We start from the raw sequence: 18,915 nt of genomic DNA on the forward strand, positions 1-18,915 counted from the left end.
GGAGAGACTGACGGATGTCAGCCAGTGCCATCTCATGGTAGACTGTAGAAACCCAAGTCAGGTGGAGCTCATGGCGAGAATTGTGCCAACCGCCGCTCACTTTATTGCCTTTGCCCGCCACGGCAGATTGGAGGAAATACGGCAATCGTGGCATCTATTTGAGGAGAAAAGATGGCCTGAGTGTGTGTGCCATGACTTCCCTCGTACTCAGCATCTGGCGGGAGGACTTGGCAGGCCATGAAAGGCCTCTCATGTGCTCAGCCAATTGCTAAACTTCACAGAATATTTCCCCATCTGCTTATTTAGTGGATTCTTTAGAGAAGAAAAACAGTGACGCGGCTTCACATCAGCTTGGCTGCATCTCACCATCATCAGTGCAGAGGCCTGGCCTTCCAAGGGCGCATACCGCCTATTATTCATACATGGGAACTATTTATAAAGTTCAGTGAAATAGGAGATCCACCACCGCCTGATCACCACTTTGTAAAAGAGGGAAATTGAGTCACCTTGTGACAGTCTACAAAGTTACAATGTGCAGTCTGATCACTGTAGGAGAGGAGACCGAGGAAATGCTTCCTCCCGCCTGCAGCAGACTGATGACATCAGCCTAGGAAAATCACTGACTGAAGATCAAGGACTGCTTTTTAAAGGAGAAGTACAGCCAAGGCTCGTTTGGCTGTACTTATCCTGTGGATGACAGGAGTGCAGTTCGTTCTGTACTCCTGTGACCCGTTTTCAGCAGACAGCGGGTCTGCCGACGTCACAGAACTAGTCCAGGCTCAGGAAAGATCGTGACCATATGATTGGGATCTGCCCATATGCTATTATCGATATCCGACTCAGCCTCTCAGCGAGCCGTTGAAAGCCTGGGCCGGCCAATCCTGCCCCTCCACAACCCAGCGCTCCAGTGAGTGCGGAGGAGAGAGCAGAGTGCCGCTGCCTGAGAGTCACAAGTTATCTGCTCATAGAGCTCTGAGAACCGAGCGATCGGCGGTGTTTGATCGCTTGGTTCCCAGTATTAAAGCGGGCGGGGGACAGTTGCAGCATCCACCTAATAAGTATGATTTAAGAAAAAAAACTCTCTTTTAATGAGAAAAGGTTTATGATAAAGAGCTTTTCTGAAAAACGATACTGTTCTGCATATTGTGACAAGTGAGGAATGAATTCAATATTTACGGACAGGCTGTTATGTTAGAGTAGAAGTATAGTAGGTCTGAGTTATTAATTCATGTATTGGGTAATCAGTACTCAGCCAGGATTGGCAACTGCAGCTCAGAAGACGGAGGAACATTGCTGTATGGTAGGTGATTCATAACCACCAGTACAGGTACCCTGAGGACATTTCTTGGTACCCTGAGGACATTCCTGCCTCTTGTAGGAAGTTGGTCATATTTGAGTTCTATGTAACAATGAATTATACAGAAAAGGGAGGATAAAATAACATAAGATTATATATAGAGCCCATATACAGAGTTATAATGTACATGGATGCTGGAGATAGGGTGACTTGCACTGGATGGGCAAGGATGGGCGACACAAACAAAAACATTTTGGTAAAAAAAAAGTTAGTAAAGTGGGGGAAGGGTAGATTTTCTGCCAATGCTTTATTCCTGACTGTACTTTCTAGTCCTGGAGACAACCATTCCTGCATTTCTTGTATAGGTGTCACAGGGACAGGAAGTGATGAAAAATCTTCCAAATAGGGTCACATACGGAAGTTTTACTCTTCTATACTCAATCCAAAATGAACAATATGTAAGTAGATACCAATGCATCACATAGAATATCATCAAAAAGTTAATTTATTTCAGTAATTTAATTTAAAAAGATAAATGATGATATTCTAATGTATATTGTTTGGAGGGTGGAAGATGGCAGAGGGACACAGATCGCTACTCTGTGTGCGATGTCTGTAGGATATGCAAACTGCTCATCAGTGGGCATCCAGCACCCTGTGGGTATATCGCTAGAAGATGATGTGCGATGTATCTGGATCAGTGAAACCAATACAAATCTGATGTATAAAATAAAACCTGTATTAAATACAAATTTTAAATTTGGATTCTACAAAGAAATTGTGTGTCATACCAGGAATCCTCAACAGGTTTCACATAGCTGCTTCTTTAGGATGGGGTCCATACATGGCACGAGATTAACATCAGTGTCAGAGCTTCTGGGCTGAAATCAGTGCAGAGATCAACATAAGATTACCTTTACATGCCAAGAAATGGAATAGCTAATACAGTAAACATATGTATATACCAGTAATGTACCATGTATCAGTTGTGTATCATTGTATCCCTCAGTGTCTCTTAAGGGCCGGTTCACACTAGTGCGATGCTTTGTCTGTTCGATGCAAATTATGATTGAATTTGCATCCCATTCGGACCAAACTCATGTAGGACCATTTTTTTGTCCGCACCAGAATCAGATCGCATGGGTGTCCCCGTTGTGCAGATCATACTGCATTTTGCATGAACAGGTTGCAATTTTGATGCTGTGCAGATTTGCTGTGAATTTGCACCGCATCTAGTGTGAACTGGCCCTTAAATTGGCTATACACTATGCAATCTAAGAAAAAACACCTTAGATTTACCAAAACTAGGTAGGACACAGTTGAACAATTCATTTAAATTGTATTCAGGCAGGCCTTTGCACTGGTAGATCTAAAGGAGATTGTGCAATCAGATTGTAGAGTGTATTGCCACATTTACTGTGCATAGACTATACAATGCTAAGGATGGATCTCAGTGTATCAGTTATCGATCTGTGTGTCTCTCAGTGTACATGGATCGCACAGTTCTGATGAAAGATCGGTGTATCCGCTGTTATCATTGTATTTCTCTATTTATCATTCAGCAGGAACCAGACAACTTTCAGACAGTGTGTACAGCACAGTACAGTGTTCAATGGAAGCCGGACTAACTACCGGCTTTTGCTGAAGGGACATGCTGGAAAACCAGTATTTGATCAGCGCGCGCGTGCGTGTGTGTGTGTCCCCCTTTCAGAATTCAACAGCACGGCGGGGGAGATCGCCGCACCAACACATCACTTGCTTTGGTGCTGCAGCGGTAGCCAACTGTGCTGGGCTGCTGTCTCAGCCAATGGGGGGGGGGGGTCTTGGGCAGCTCAGAAACTCCTGCAACATCGCTGGATAAAGATGGGCTCAGGTAAGTATTAGGGGGGCTGAGGGGGACTGCTGCACACAGAAGGTTTTTTTTTTTATTTTAAATTAATAGAATGTATTAAGGTAAAGAAATCTTCTACCTTTTACAATTAAGTGGATTCATTTTCACTTTTATATGTTTTTTCAAACCATAACCTTTTGGTAATTTTATTTAAGCACTTGCGGACCACCCGCCACAGTTTTATCAGGCTGGCTCGGCTGCGCGAAACGACGTAGGGCTACGTCGGTCACGTGGGTGGTGCCAGGGGGTAAATGGGGTGCTCCCACTAGGCAGCGGGGATGTCAATCCACAGGACCGGCAGCCCCGACTGCCGCTGGGAACCCACGCTCCTTGCTGAGAGAAGAGCAGCTGACTGTTCTCTCTATTATTATTTCAGGTACTTGTCAATTTACGCAGCGCTTTACATATACATTGCACATTCACATCAATCCCTGCCCTCCAGGAGCTTACAATCTAAGGTCCCTAACTCACATACATACACAGTAGGGACAACTTTTTTTTTTTTTTCTATACAGGATCCAATTAACCTACCAGCATGTCTTTGGAGTGTGGGAGGAAACCGGAGTACCCGGAGGAAACACATGCAGGCACAGGGAGAACATGCAAACTCCAGGCAGGTAGTGTCGTGGTTGGGATTTGAACCAGCGACCCTCTTACTGCTAGGTGAAAGTGATAACCACTGCACCACTGTGCTGCCCGCTCTGAAATGATCACAGGGCACCTGTGTTCCTTCTTTATAGGATCACAGGTCTCTGTTGGTTTCTTGGTTTGGCATTTTTTATAACCTTTCCTTCAATCAAACTGTGACACAACTAATGTCATGCTTATTGGCACCCCCATTAATTAAGGTAAGGCCAGTCCTGATAGCTTAGGTATAGATAGCACTGTACTTGAGCTTCAGTCTAAATTGAAAAATCTAGGGGTGATATTTAATGCTAGTTTACTCTCTGGTGCACATGTATAAAATGTTGTCAGAACATCATCTTTTTTTCACTGGAGGAACATTGCTTGGCTGCGTCTTATGCTATCATACACTGTAGGTGAGAAGCTGATCTATACATTTGTGTTCTCCCAACTCGACTATTGCAATCCTCGCTGGTGTAACTAATGGGCCATACACACTACACAATTATCTTTAGATTTTTTCCTTTAGATTTACCAAAACCATATAATATGGGGTCAAATCTAAACACTTTCAATTTGTATGCAATCAGACAGTCCCTTGCACTACATAGTTGAAGGTAAATCTAAAGGAAATCTAACAACAAAAGTTGTATTATGTGTATCCAGCCTAAATCTACTACAATATGTAAATTCTCCAGCCAGAATCCTGACTAGATTTACCCTAAACGACTTAGTGCAATGTAGTCACTTGTATCAGACCTAAAGGAAATCTATCAACAAAAGTATGGGCAGCACAGTGGTGTAGTGGTTAGCACTTTCACCTAGCAGCAAGAGGGTCGCTGGTTCGAATCCCAACCACGACACTACCTGCCTGGAGTTTGCATATTCTCCCTGTGCCTGCGTGGGTTTCCTCCGGGTACTCCAGTTTCCTCCCACACTCCAAAGACATGCTGGTAGGTTAATTGGATCCTGTATAAAAATTGGCCCTACTATGTATGTATGAATGTGAGTTACGGACCTTAGATTGTAAGCTCCTTGAGGGCAGGGACTGATGTGAATGTGCAATGTATATGTAAAGTGCTGCGTAAATTGACAGCACTATATAAGTACCTGAAATAAAATAAATAATAGTGTGTATCCAGGTTTACTCCCCCCCCCCCCCCCTCGTAACTTCCGCACTTCAAATTCTGGTCTTTTGTGTGTCCCCTCTAATCACCTACACTCGGTGGGAGATGGAGCCTCCTCCCGCAATGCTCCAAAACTCTGGAATTCACTTCCAAAGAACATCAGAGGAGTCATCTGCTCTAAACTCATTGACATCAAAAAACTTTTTCTTTAGGCTCCATTCCCACCTGAGTGATCCGGATCGCGGAGCGAAATCGCAGCCATTCTGCCCACGATTCCAAAATTGTAGCAAATCGCATTATTTCTTAATGGCACCCCAAACATGGGGCTATTGTGCTGTGATTGTCAAGCACCATATTGTAAACAATTGTAGCAAAAATTGCGACCGCAAACTTTCCTGGCTGTGTGCCAAGATTTGGTACATTAGCTTCTTTTTTGAGCGTTTTTGGAGCTGAGGGAGCCCCATTCATATGAACGGTGCCTCTCCCAAAATGCTTAAAGAGGAAGTAAACCCTCCTCTGCAACTTTTACCTATAGGTAAGCCTATATTAAGGCTTACCTATAGGTACTGTAAATATCTCCTAAACATGTACCGTTTAGGAGATATTTACCTTACATGCAGCCAGTGACTTCCCTGGTGCATGCGCTCTGAAGGAACGGCCGCTGGTGCCGTTGCTTCAGAGCCCCGTTCCGTGACCGTCGGCTCCCGCACGCCTGCGCGGGAGTGACGTAATCGTGGGTCTGGCCAATCTAATGGGCGGATGCCGCGATCCCAGAAGACGGGCTACTGAACATGTCGCCCATCATACAGGTAAGCGGGTGGCACGGCGGGGGCTCGTTCGAAGGTAAGTATTTCATAATGAGCTAGTATGCGATGCCATGTCAGGGTGACCGGATTTTAGGGTGACCTGATTCTGCCATGCCAGGGTGACCGTGTATGTATATATATATATATATATATATATATGTGTGTGTGTGTGTGTATATATATATATATTTACAAAAAGGCCTCCTGAAAATGCAAGCGCTAAACGCTGTTGAACGCGTTCGGTCGCGTTTTTGCATTTGAAACGCCGGGAAACACACGTTCGAACGCAAATAATTGCTTTCCAAAAAACGTCACTGAACGCAACTGCCTGTAAATAACTGTAAACGACCCTGTGTACATGGACAGATAAGATAACATAGAGGTGGGTTCAGGGGCTTCTGAAAAAAACACCCAACTTCTCCTAAACGGCCATTTACAAGCTGCAGTGTACATGAGCCCTAAGGCTCCATGTACACGGGACGTTGTTAAAAGTCCCTTTGAATGCTGGAATTTTTAGGACGTCTGATACGTCCGTTCGGTCGCGTTTGTACCCGCGTTTAGCGGGCGTTTAGCGGGCGTTTGCGTTTAGAACTGTTCCTAGAGGTCAAAAAAATGATTCCCCTTTAAAATGGAAAAACGCGAACGCTAAACGCGGGTCATCGCATTCGGTCGCGTTTTTGCGTTTGAAACGCCGGGAAACACACGTTCGAACGCATATAATTGCGTTCTAAAAAAAGTCCCTGAACGCAACTGCCTGCAAATGACTGTAAACGACCTGGTGTACATGGACAGATAAGATAAAATGTAGATGGGTTCAGGGGCTTCTGAAAAAAACGTCCAACTGCTCCTAAACGGCCATTTCCAGCGTCCCGTGTACATGGAGCCTTAGGGTCCATGTACAGGGGACGTTGTTAAAAGTCCCTTTTGGATGCTAGAATTTTTAGGACGTTTGAAACGTCCGTTCGGTCGTGTTTGTACCCGCGTTTAGCGGGCGTTTGCGTTTAGAACCGTTCCTAGAGGTCAAAAAAATTATTCCCCTTTAAAATGGAAAAACGTGAACGCCAAACGCGGGTCATCGCGTTCGGTCGCGTTTTTGCGTTTAAAACGCCGGGAAACACACGTTCGAACGCAAATAATTGCGTTCTAAAAAAAGTCCCTGAACGCAACTGCCTGCAAATGACCTGGTGTACATGGACAGATAAGATAAAATGTAGATGGGTTCAGGGGCTTCTAAAAAAAACGCCCAACTGCTCCTAAACGGCCATTTCCAGCGTCCCGTGTACATGGAGCCTATGGGCTCTTTCACACGGTCCGCTCCGTAGGCGGATCCGTGTTGCTCAGCGGGGATTGATCCGCGATCCCCGCTGAGCCGGGCGGATGACAGCTCCGTCTCCGCTTGTAGAGCGGAGAGGGAGGTGTCTCAGCCCCCGCTGCCCTCTATGGGGGATCGGATGAGAGCGGACCGCTTGTCCGCTCTCATCAGATCCGATCCGATCATTGAATGGATGGAAAAATAGGGTTTCCATCCGTCCAGATTTCAAGCACAGGATCGGATGCGGATGGCAGCGGGTGTCAGCGGAGGTGTCTCCGCTGACACCCGCTGCCCCATAGAGCTGCATGGAGGATCCGATCAGATCCGCCTAAAAAACTGACAGGCGGATCTGATCGGATCGCCCGTGTGAAAGAGCCCTAAAAGTGAAAACTGTTGAACAAAATTATAATAGTGTAGAACCAGCTTATGTGTCCTTGTATCTCTGGGCATCAGTTATGTATCAAATTGTATCTTTCCGTGTCTCTCCTTCTGCATAGTGCTGCATAGTCATTATGTCTCTCCATGGATCATCAGTTATCATTGTATCTCTCGGTGTATCATCGGTTATCATTGTATCTCTCGGTGTATCATTGTATCTCTCGGTGTATCATCGGTTATCATTGTATCTCTCGGTGTATCATCAGTTATCTCTCGGTGTATCATCAGTTATCTCTCTGTGGATCTTTAGTTATCATTGTATCTCTTTGTGGATCATCAGTTATCTCTCTGTGGATCATTAGTTATCATCGTATCTCTCTGTGTATCATCAGTTATCTCTCCATGTATCATTGTATCTCTCTGTGTATCATCGGTTATCATTGTATCTCTGTCTATGTGGATCATCGGTTATCATCGTATCTCTCTGTGTATCATCGGTTACCATTGTATAACTCTGTGTATCATCGGTTATTGTTGTATCTCTGTCTATGTGGATCATCGGTTATCATTGTATCTCTATATGTATCATCAGTTATCATTGTTTGTATTGTATCTCTATGTGGATCATCGGTTATCATCGTATCTCTCGCTGTTCATAGATCGAACAGTGCTGCTGATGTATCTCTGCACCGCCCCTCCCCGTGTGATTGGCCTGGACCGGCTCCGCCCCCTGTCAGTGCAGGCGGCTACTCGGCAGGGGGAGATCAGTGTGTGCTCGGATCGGGGCGATGAAGGCGGCGGTGGAGATGAAGCCTGGACTGACCATCATCAAGACGGAGAAGGTGGAATATGAGCCGATCTCCTGTGCTGGTGAGTGTCCGGGACCGCCAGGACTGGGGCCCCACTTACTGATACTCGCAGGGGCCACACAGGGCTGAGAACCGGCCGCACCCTGATGATGGCCATTGTCACTGCTGCCGGCCACTGACTGCAAACCTGCAGCACAGAGACCGGCACCGAGGACAGGAGGATGGGGGTGATCGGTGCTACTCAGGAGGGGTGATTAGGTTTGGGGGTGATTAGTGCTGAGGCTGCCTAAAAATAAGTGATCAGTGAAGGGGTGTGCAGTGATCCAAGTTAGGAGTAATCACTGCTGGAGCCATGTTGGGGGTGATCAGTATTGGTGTTGGGGAGAGTCAGTGTTGGGGTGTGCAGTACCCCAGAGTAGGGGTGCCCAGTGTTGATGCCCAGGATGAGGATCAGTTTGCAGTGCCCCAGGGTAGGGATGCCCAGGATGAGGACCAGTTTGCAGTGCCCCGGGGTAGGGGTGCCCAGTGTTGATGCCCAGGATGAGGACCAGTTTGCAGTGTCCCAGGGTAGGGATGCCCAGTGTTGATGCACATGAAGAGGATGAGTTTGCAGTGCCCAGGATGAGGATCAGTTTGCAGTGCCTCAGGTTAGGGGTGCCCAGTGTTGGTACCCAGGATGAGCATCGGTTTGTAATGCCCCAGGGTAGGGGTGCCCAGTGTTGATACCCAGCGTGAGGATCAGTTTGTAGTGCCCCAGGGTAGGGGTGCCCAGTGTTGATACCCAGGATAAGGATCAGTTTGTAATGCCCCAGGGTAGGGGTGCCCAGTTTTGCAGCCCAGGATGAGGATCAGTTTGCAGTGCCCAGTATTGACGCACAGGATGAGGATCAGTTTGAAGTGCCCCAGGGTAGGGGTGCCCAGTGTTGATACCCAGCGTGAGGATCAGTTTGTAGTGCCCCAGGGTAGGGGTGCCCAGTGTTGATACCCAGGATAAGGATCAGTTTGTAATGCCCCAGGGTAGGGGTGCCCAGTTTTGCAGCCCAGGATGAGGATCAGTTTGCAGTGCCCAGTATTGACGCACAGGATGAGGATCAGTTTGAAGTGCCCCAGGGTAGGGGTGCCCAGTGTTGCTGCCCAGAATGAGGATCAGTTTGCAGTGCCCAGTATTGATGCACAGGATGAGGATCAGTTTGAAGTGCCCCAGGGTAGGGGTGCCCAGTGTTGATACCCAGGCTAAGGATCAGTTTATTGTGCCCCAGGGTAGGGGTGCCCAGTGTTGATACCCAGGATGAGGATCAGTTTGTAGTGCCCCAGGGTAGGGGTGCCCAGTGTTGTTGCCCAGGATTAAGGTGACTGGTTTTGTGGGTGAGCAATGCTTTTGCCAAGGTCGGGGGTGATCAGTTTTGGAGTGTCTTGGGGTGGGGGATGGTGCTGTCTCCTTCCTCCAGGCTGTAGATGAAGAGATGAGTGTGTGTGATATGTAGAATCCTTTGTGTAATCATTGCTGTCTCCTCCCAGCAGGGGACTGGTCCTCTTCATTGGGGATCGGTCCCGTCTGACTGTAGCTGCTGTGGAGCCACTTGGCTCACCAATAGTTTTTTAGTGCGGTCATTAAACCAATACATCTGTATAAAGGGGGTGCATGGCATTATCTGTTGCCCATAAGTTATGGCAGATAGTGGTAGCATCACCCAGTGAGCCAGAAAGGCCCCCTGACCCACCTAAGGGTGCTGTCAGTGTTCCTGGGAGCCCCCCTCCCCCGGTCAAACTTGGTCACAGGATGTTTCCACGCAAGGCGAAGGGAGACGTCATCCATCCATTGATAAAACTTGGCGCAGGTTCTTTGCCGTTATTAATAGACCTGAATAGGGTCACTCCCGGAGGGGGGATCCCCTGGTGGATTCTTGGAGTGGGATGACCCCCAATCTGACCTCATGTCTGATCAGAATGGTTAGGAGAGAGAGAGAGAAGTTCTCTTTTCGGATCCCAACACAGATCTCGGCTTCTTTGGGGCTGGATTGAACCATTCATTGCAACAGCCCCCATTGTGTACATTCCTCTGTGAGAGAATACAAAGCCAGGGGTCCTTCAGTAAAGACTGTTACAGTGTGCCGGAGATCCATTCTAAAGACTGGCATGTTCAGGGACCCTTCTACTAAAGAGTGGAACGTGCCAGGGACCCCTTCCAACGATTGGCATCTGCCAGGGACCCCTAGCTAAAGACCAGCATTTGCCTGAGATCTCATATAAAGACCAGCATGTGCCAGGACCCCTCACTAAAGACCAGTGTGTGCCAGGGACTTAAATCTAAAAACTGCTGTTGGGGACCCCTCATTAAAGTCTGGAGTGTGCCAAGGAGCTCATCTATACACTAGGTTGTACCAGGGGCCCCATCTACACATTCATGTGTGCCAGGGACCCCATCTAAACCCAAACATGTGCCAGGGATCCCCCATTAGAAATGACATGTGCCTGGGACCCCTTATTAAAAATGACATGTCAGGGACCCCATCTAAGCATTGGCATGTGCCAGGAATCCCTCATTAAAGACTAGTGTGCCAGGGACCCCATCTTAACACAGGCTAATAGCAGGGACCCCTTGAGTAGGTCTGCGTATCTTTCACCCCCAGATGTGGGAAGATTCATTGTCCTCATTCATTGTTAAAAATGTTTTCTTATGACTCTTAAAGGGAAAACAAGGTTTCCTTTTAGGTTTTATTGTTTGTGAAAAGTTAAAATGCTTTCGCATCAGTGTACTGGGCAGAGATCTTCGCCCCTTACCCCACCCCGGGTACCCCTTACTATAGTTAATGAAATATTTCTGCTGTGTAGTGATATGTGAATGAATGACATACAAAGCATTGTTCACTGATTTGGGTCTTTGTATGAATTTAGATGTTGCTGCTTGGCGAGGTGAAATCCATCCATCCATACATGTTAGTTTGCTTGTATATCTGTACGGTCTGCCTTAGATTTACCAAAACGATATAATATGAGGGCCACCTAAACTGTCCATACAAATGGTATAGAATCCAATGGGAATTTTTGTTGCCAGTAAAACAATGCAAAGTGCAGAATCCCCTGGCAACCAGAAATCAACCCTTCCCTGACCTTAGTGTAGTGTGCAGCATTGTGCAGAAGTGTGTTGATGTTGTGGGGGGAGGAGGGGCTGTGTGTAAACAGTATATCAGTCAGTTAATCTGGGCCTCGCCCGTTGCCTGCAGAGAGGACGGTGAGATCAGAGATCTGACAGAGGTGACAACAGACGAGGTGACTGTGCCAACCACAGCACTGCACAGGGATGGACACCTCTCCCTGCCCTCTGTTCAGTTATTCATGTAGCGATGACATATTACCCATCAAATGCCATAAGGGTATTAGTGATTGCTGTGCTCAGATCTGCAGACATTGTGGGATAATGCTGATTGTACAGCTGATGGATGGGCAATATTCCAGATATTGTTCTGTGTTTTATGTAGGATAGATCAGGGGGCGTTGGATAGATCTGGTTGTAGTTTGTTGGTGTTGTACATTGGCGATGTATGCTGTGGGATCCTCTCTTCTCATATTATCATTCAGATCTGTATTTGAATGATGAGCAATCTCCATCGGCAGGACTGAACCCCCTGTATGTGTAGTGGGTCCTGTCCACTGTGGACATCATCCCACCCAAACCTCTCCACCATGATGTGAAAACTCTGTAAGAGATGGAAATGTCCACTGATAGCTGCAGGAACTGTAGGGAACCAATCGGACAGCTGGAGAAATTGCTGCACTGCAAGGGTCACTACCACATCAATATCTGCTGACTTAATTCAAAATGTAAATGCAAATGGAATTGTTGCAGATTTTCCTTTGGAAATTGGTTGCTGTGTGCATCAACTCCACTTTGAAAGAGTCTGCCATAGCAGAGGGGTGAACGGAGAGGACAACAGCTGTGACCCCACCATTCTTTGGCCCAGGACTGATGACAATTGGGCAGAGCCATACTCTAGAACAGGGGTCCTCAAACTTTTTAAACAGGGGGCCAGTTCACGGTCCCTCAGACACTGTTGGGGGCCGGACTATAGTTTGAAAAAAAATATGAACAAATTCCAATGCGCATATTTTATTTGTAGTGCACAAAAAAACAATACAATATTTGTTTTCTGAAGCATATTACAGCTTCAGTGAGTGACCGACAGTCAGCCCTATGCCGATCCCGGCCGGTGGGCCGGGCTCAGGGTCCTGGAGGGCCGCATGCGGGCCGTAGTTTGAGGGCCCCTGCTCTAGAAGCTGTTGATATCATTGATCTCTTCATTATCTGAAAATGCCCCAGTGACGTTCACACTGCTGACAGCAAATTGGCACTGATTGACATCCCCAGGGTGATGGTGTTGGAGTTTTAGCATTTTTTAGCAGATTTTACTGAATTTACTGATTAAATGAAGTTTAGTGAGGAGACACTAAGGTAGGGATGCACCGATCCGACTTTTTTGGTCCCGATCCCGATCTTTTGCTTTGTGAAATCGCCGATCCCGATTCCGATCCGGAAGTACTGTTTTGTGAGCTTATAACAAAATAATACTTCCGGATCGGGATTGGTAGATACCTAGGAAATGTCCACATCACACAGCCAGTGATGTGGATACCGAAAGAAAGATGACCCCCCCCCCCCCCCCCAGAAGAAGAATGCCTGCAACTGTAGAATTAGATGAGTAAAAGCTTTCTCCTATTGAAGTGATTGAGGGAGGGTCAGAAGCCATGAGAGTAGCGACGCCCTGGATCGGCCCGTGGGTCTGCTAAATTTTACTGATCCCCGATCCAGCTGTTTTGCCAGTATCAGGGCCGATATCTGATCCGAATATCTGATCGGTGCATCCCTACACTAGGGACTGTGTACATGATGCAGAGGACACAGATTCAGAGGAGAGGTCCATTTAGGGTCAATTTACATCATAACACCTCAGAATGAATGGGCTACCAATGCTCCTGATCTTACCTAAAACCACACAAGTGTAATGCAACTTACTCCCCGGTGTTGCTGTGCGCTTGCGGTGTGCGGCAATGCAGGTGCCTTGTCTTGAAATGAAAGGCTCTGCAGCGCATGTTATGTGCATTATGGCAACACGAAAGTTTGAATACACATTTTAGGGGTGCGTTAATGTGGGCTTTGTTACGGCAGCCTATTGTACAGGGCCCTTTTTTGCAACAGACTTCTGAGAATTGCCATGCACTGTGCTACAACACAGGAATGCAACATGCATTACTACAACACAAAAGAGTATATGGGCCCTTAGTACGGTCACCAAATGAATTGCTTCTTGTTTGCTTCAGCTCCCCTCTGGTATTAGAGATGGATTTTGCCAGGTTTAGGTTGGAGGAAATCAGCACTATTCTCAGTGTAGAAGCACCAAAACCTCCTGAAATTTAATTGAATTATAAACAAAACAGAGTCAGGCCGGTGAAGTCTTTGTTGTTGGCCAACAAGGGAGAGACTTTTTTTTTTTTTTTTAAAAGCAATTTTGCATTTTCAGTCTTTAGAAATTTTCTCGGAGGATTGCACGATGTTGGAAAGATTGGTGAACCACAAAAGCATCTTTTCCGCTCCTCCATGATGTGCTGCATCGGTTCTGTACCGAGGATGCTTTGTGCTGCAGCATGGAGAGCTGGTCTACATCTATGCGGTGCAATTTTTGGTGTATTGTGGTTTAAGCATGTTACCATTAAACACTATAGAATGTGCGCTTTGATGAAAGTGCATGAAAGATGCAGCATGCACAACTTTTTATACGTGACGCACCTAGAAAGTACTGGTGTGAGCGGGGCCTAAGGAATGCCAGATTTATCATCAATCTTCAATATTGATTCTCTGGCTGGCTGACCTCTGCCGCTCTGTGTGTGGACATAGACCTGGTGCAGACTGACCTATGGTGTCAATTCTGAAGCTCCTCCCACCCGACGCACCCAGTACCCACCCTGCACACAGACGAGGATCTGACTTACTAGAATGACATTAGTAAAAGCTTGTGATGACTTGCAGAGGCCATTTGTCCCCTATGTTTGTCTGCACTAAGATCTTCAAGTTGCCTTTCCTTAACCAGTCAAACAGGCAGCATGCTGCAGCTTTAACGTCTGCACATCAATACGGTGATAATTACCAAAAGAAAATGCGGTGCTCAGCCCTTTCTATGCTATAAACCTGGCAAGGATTAGCCCTGCCATCCCCAGTGATCAGTGAGTCACCTGTGTTGTCACCCTTACCGCCCTATGGGGGGAGCAGGGTTAGGTGACACACACTAGCTGTACCCTGAATAGGATAAAGCAGCACAGACTGACTGACACCGATACCTGTGCTTTGCACCCTCTCAGCCAATAGGAAGGCTTCCAGCTGTGTGTGGGTGTCAGGTTGGGGCCCGGTCTTCCTCGGCACGCACTGTGGTCAGGCTGACGAAGAGCAGCTCAGTTTAGATCTGTAACGGTTTTCACACCTCAGTTCAGGCTGCAGCTGTATGTACAGTGGGTACGGAAAGTATTCAGACCCCCTTAAATTTTTCACTCTTTGTTATATTGCAGCCATTTGCTAAAATCATTTAAGTTCATTCTTCTTCCTCATGAATGTACACATAGCACCCCATACTGACAGAAAAACACAGAATTGTTGACATTGTTGCAGATTTATTAAAAAAGAAAAACTGAAATATCACATGGTCCTAAGTATTCAGACCCTTTGCTCAGTATTTAGTAGAAGCCCCCTTTTGATCTAATACAGCCAGAAGTCTTTTTGGGAAAGATGTAACAAGTCTTTCACACCTGGATTTGGGGATCCTCTGCCATTCCTCCTTGCAGATCCTCTCCAGTTCTGTCAGGTTGGATGGTAAACATTGGTGGACAGCCATTTTTAGGTCTCTCCAGAGATGCTCAATTGGGTTTAAGTCAGGGCTCTGGCTGGGCCATTCAAGAACAGTTACGGAGTTGTTGTGAAGCCACTCCTTCGTTATTTTAGCTGTGTGCTTAGGGTCATTGTCTTGTTGGAAGGTAAACCTTCGGCCCAGTCTGAGGTCCAGAGCACTCTGGAGAAGGTTTTTGTCCAGGATATCCCTGTACTTGGCCGCATTCATCTTTCCCTCGATTGCAACCAGTCGTCCTGTCCCTGCAGCTGAAAAACACCCCCACAGCATGTTGCTGCCACCACCATGCTTCACTGTTGGGACTGTATTGGACAGGTGATGAGCAGTGCCTGGATTTCTCCACACATACCGCTTAGAATTAAGGCCAAAAAGTTCTATTTTGGTCTCATCAGACCAGAGAATCTTATTTCTCACCATTTTGGAGTCCTTCAGGTGTTTTTTAGCAAACTCCATGCGGGCTTTCATGTGTCTTACACTGAGGAGAGGCTTCCGTCGGGCCACTCTGCCATAAAGCCCCGACTGGTGGAGGGCTGCAGTGATGGTTGACTTTCTACAACTTTCTCCCATCTCCTGACTGCATCTCTGGAGCTCAGCCACAGTGATCTTTGGGTTCTTCTTTACCTCTCTCACCAAGGCTCTTCTCCCCCGATAGCTCAGTTTGGCCGGACGGCCAGCTCTAGGAAGGGTTCTGGTCGTCCCAAACGTCTTCCATTTGAGGATTATGGAGGCCACTGTGCTCTTAGGAACCTTAAGTGCAGCAGAAATCTTTTTGTAACCTTGGCCAGATCTGTGCCTTGCCACAATTCTGTCTCTGAGCTCTTCAGGCAGTTCCTTTGACCTCATGATTCTCATTTGCTCTGACATGCATTGTGATCTGGAAGGTCTTATATAGACAGGTGTGTGGCTTTCCTAATCAAGTCCAATCAGTATAATCAAACACAGCTGGACTCAAATGAAGGTGTAGAACCATCTCAAGGATGATCAGAAGAAATGGAAAGCACCTGAGTTAAATATATGAGTGTCACAGCAAAGGGTCTGAATACTTAGGACCATGTGATATTTCAGTTTTTCTTTTTTAATAAATCTGCAACAATGTCAACAATTCTGTGTTTTTCTGTCAGTATGGGGTGCTATGTGTACATTCATGAGGAAGAAGAATGAACCTAAATGATTTTAGCAAATGGCTTCAATATAACAGAGTGAAAAATTTAAGGGGGTCTGAATACTTTCCGTACCCACTGTATATATGGTTGTGTCACTGGTTGAACCTCCATCATCCTTTTCCCCCTGAAAAGTCAGTCCCGTGCACAATTATTGAGATGCATCTGGAGTAACGCCATTGGGCCCAATACAGAAAGCTAGCACACCGGAATAAAGATACTTCATAGAAAAAGTGACCACTTTATCCAGCTGAGCGCCAATAGAATTTGAAAATGACAGTCAGATGGCTGAAAACAAAGCTACTGATCGTGTTTAAAGCTTTGTGATTTGATTCTGTAGTGCCGTATTCTGTGTGATCACACTGTCCCAGATACTTATCAGGTGTACCATTCTCCGTATCAATCAGACAGTTGGCATATCATCCAACAGTCAGCGCGTCACCCGGCATATCATCCAACACTCAGCGCGTCACCCGGCATATCATCCAACAGTCAGTGCGTCACCCGGCATATCATCCAACAGTCAGTGTGTCACCCGGCATATCATCCAACAGTCAGCGCGTCACTCGGCATATCATCCAACAGTCAGTGTGTCACCCGGCATATCATCCAACAGTCAGCGCGTCACCCGGCATATCATCCAACAGTCAGCATGTCACCCGGCATATCATCCAACAGTCAGTGTGTCACCCGGCATATCATCCAACAGTCAGTGCGTCACCCGGCATGTCATCCAACAGTCAGTGCGTCACCCGGCATGTCATCCAACAGTCAGTGCGTCACCCGGCATGTCATCCAACAGTCAGTGCGTCACCCGGCATGTCATCCAACAGTCAGCATGTCACCCGGCATGTCATCCAACAGTCAGCGCGTCACCCGGCACGTCAGCCAACAGTCAGCGCGTCACCCGGCACGTCAGCCAACAGTCAGCGCGTCACCCGGCACGCCAGCCGACAGTCAGCGCGTCACCCGGCATATCATCCAACAGTCAGTGCGTCACCCGGCATATCATCCAACAGTCAGTGTGTCACCCGGCATATCATCCAACAGTCAGCGCGTCACTCGGCATATCATCCAACAGTCAGTGTGTCACCCGGCATATCATCCAACAGTCAGCGCGTCACCCGGCATATCATCCAACAGTCAGCATGTCACCCGGCATATCATCCAACAGTCAGTGTGTCACCCGGCATATCATCCAACAGTCAGTGCGTCACCCGGCATGTCATCCAACAGTCAGTGCGTCACCCGGCATGTCATCCAACAGTCAGTGCGTCACCCGGCATGTCATCCAACAGTCAGTGCGTCACCCGGCATGTCATCCAACAGTCAGCGCGTCACCCGGCACGTCAGCCAACAGTCAGCGCGTCACCCGGCACGTCAGCCAACAGTCAGCGCGTCACCCGGCACGTCAGCCAACAGTCAGCGCGTCACCCGGCACGCCAGCCGACAGTCAGCGCGTCACCCGGCACGTCATCCAACAGTCAGTGCGTCACCCGGCAGCTTACCCAAAAGTCAGTGCGTCACCCGGCATATCATCCAACAGTCAGTGCGTTACCCGGCAGCTTACCCAAAAGTCAGTGCGTCACCTGGTACCTTGGTATACTGGGACGTGGGCTATTATTGCAACTTTTAGCTGAGAGTTATTTGCAGTCTGATTTCTATATCTTCACATACTGGCCAAGCCAAATTTTCATGATGGCATTTTATATACATACACATCCATAGATGTGCACATGCCCCCATCTAATAGCTAATTGTTTGTCAGGCAGTACAGACGGGAACCCTGCCAAATAAGTGCTGACATAAGATTAAATAAACTCCTAGGCGCTGGTCATAAAACTTCAAGCAGAGTAATTAAAGTGATATTAAACCCAAAACCAAAAATGTAATATATTGCTGCTTACCAATCATTAGATGTGATGGCTGCATTTGTTTTCTTTTTTTTAGACTTTCTTCCCTCTGTTGTTACCTGGTGATCTGGCCAGTAACACACCTCCTGTATTAAAATTCCCCCACACTGGATGGAGTACAGGGACACCTTTTAGACAGCAGCTTTGCCAATGTGGGGGAAAGGAGTGTTGGATGTACTAGCAGGTTTAGATACACTAACAAATTGAAGCCAAACTCCAAATAATACTCTTAATCAGTTACAGAAAACTGTTTTTCATTTTGAGATAAAGATTTTACATAAAAGCTGATCATTGTAAGCACCCCTGTCAGTGATAAAATGTTTTTCTCAACCCTACATCGACCGGACAGCTTGTTCTGTTGTAAAAACAACATACTTGCTGGCTGGATCACCAGGGTAGATAAAGAATGCCAATAAAAGAAAACTAATTCAACCACCACATCCAAGAATTGGTAAGCTGCAACATAATGTTTGCTTTTGGTTTAATACTGCTCTAAAGTAGCATAGTGCACTTAAGGCAAGCAAACATGGCCTCTTGTTAAGAGAAGTATGGGAATCATTTTATTTTTTTAATCATACATCTTTTATCGTGAAAAGAGAAGTATGGAATTTGAGGGTTTTTTTTATCATACTTATCTAGGTGGATGCATCATCTGTCCCCCCCCCCCCCCCCCGGCTCACACTGAGATCTGAGCGATCAAACACTGCT

At 46.8% G+C, this 18,915-nt stretch overlaps 1 protein-coding gene across 2 annotated transcripts in view; it reads left to right on the top strand.

Moving 5' to 3' along the window:
* The first annotated feature begins 8,193 nt into the window (after positions 1-8,193).
* The window catches only part of ETS1 (ETS proto-oncogene 1, transcription factor), a 47,895-nt gene continuing 37,173 nt past the window's right edge, over positions 8,194-18,915 (top strand). For both annotated transcript variants that reach the window (XM_082274268.1, XM_082274269.1), the window contains exon 1: positions 8,194-8,305. In XM_082274268.1, the coding sequence (XP_082130394.1) occupies positions 8,224-8,305 (82 nt within the window). In that variant the 5' untranslated portion in view covers positions 8,194-8,223. The remainder of the gene's footprint in view (positions 8,306-18,915) is intronic.

This window comes from Pelophylax lessonae, assembly GCF_965119305.1.
Source record: "Pelophylax lessonae genome assembly, chromosome: 12".
NCBI classification, from domain to species: Eukaryota; Metazoa; Chordata; class Amphibia; order Anura; family Ranidae; genus Pelophylax; species Pelophylax lessonae.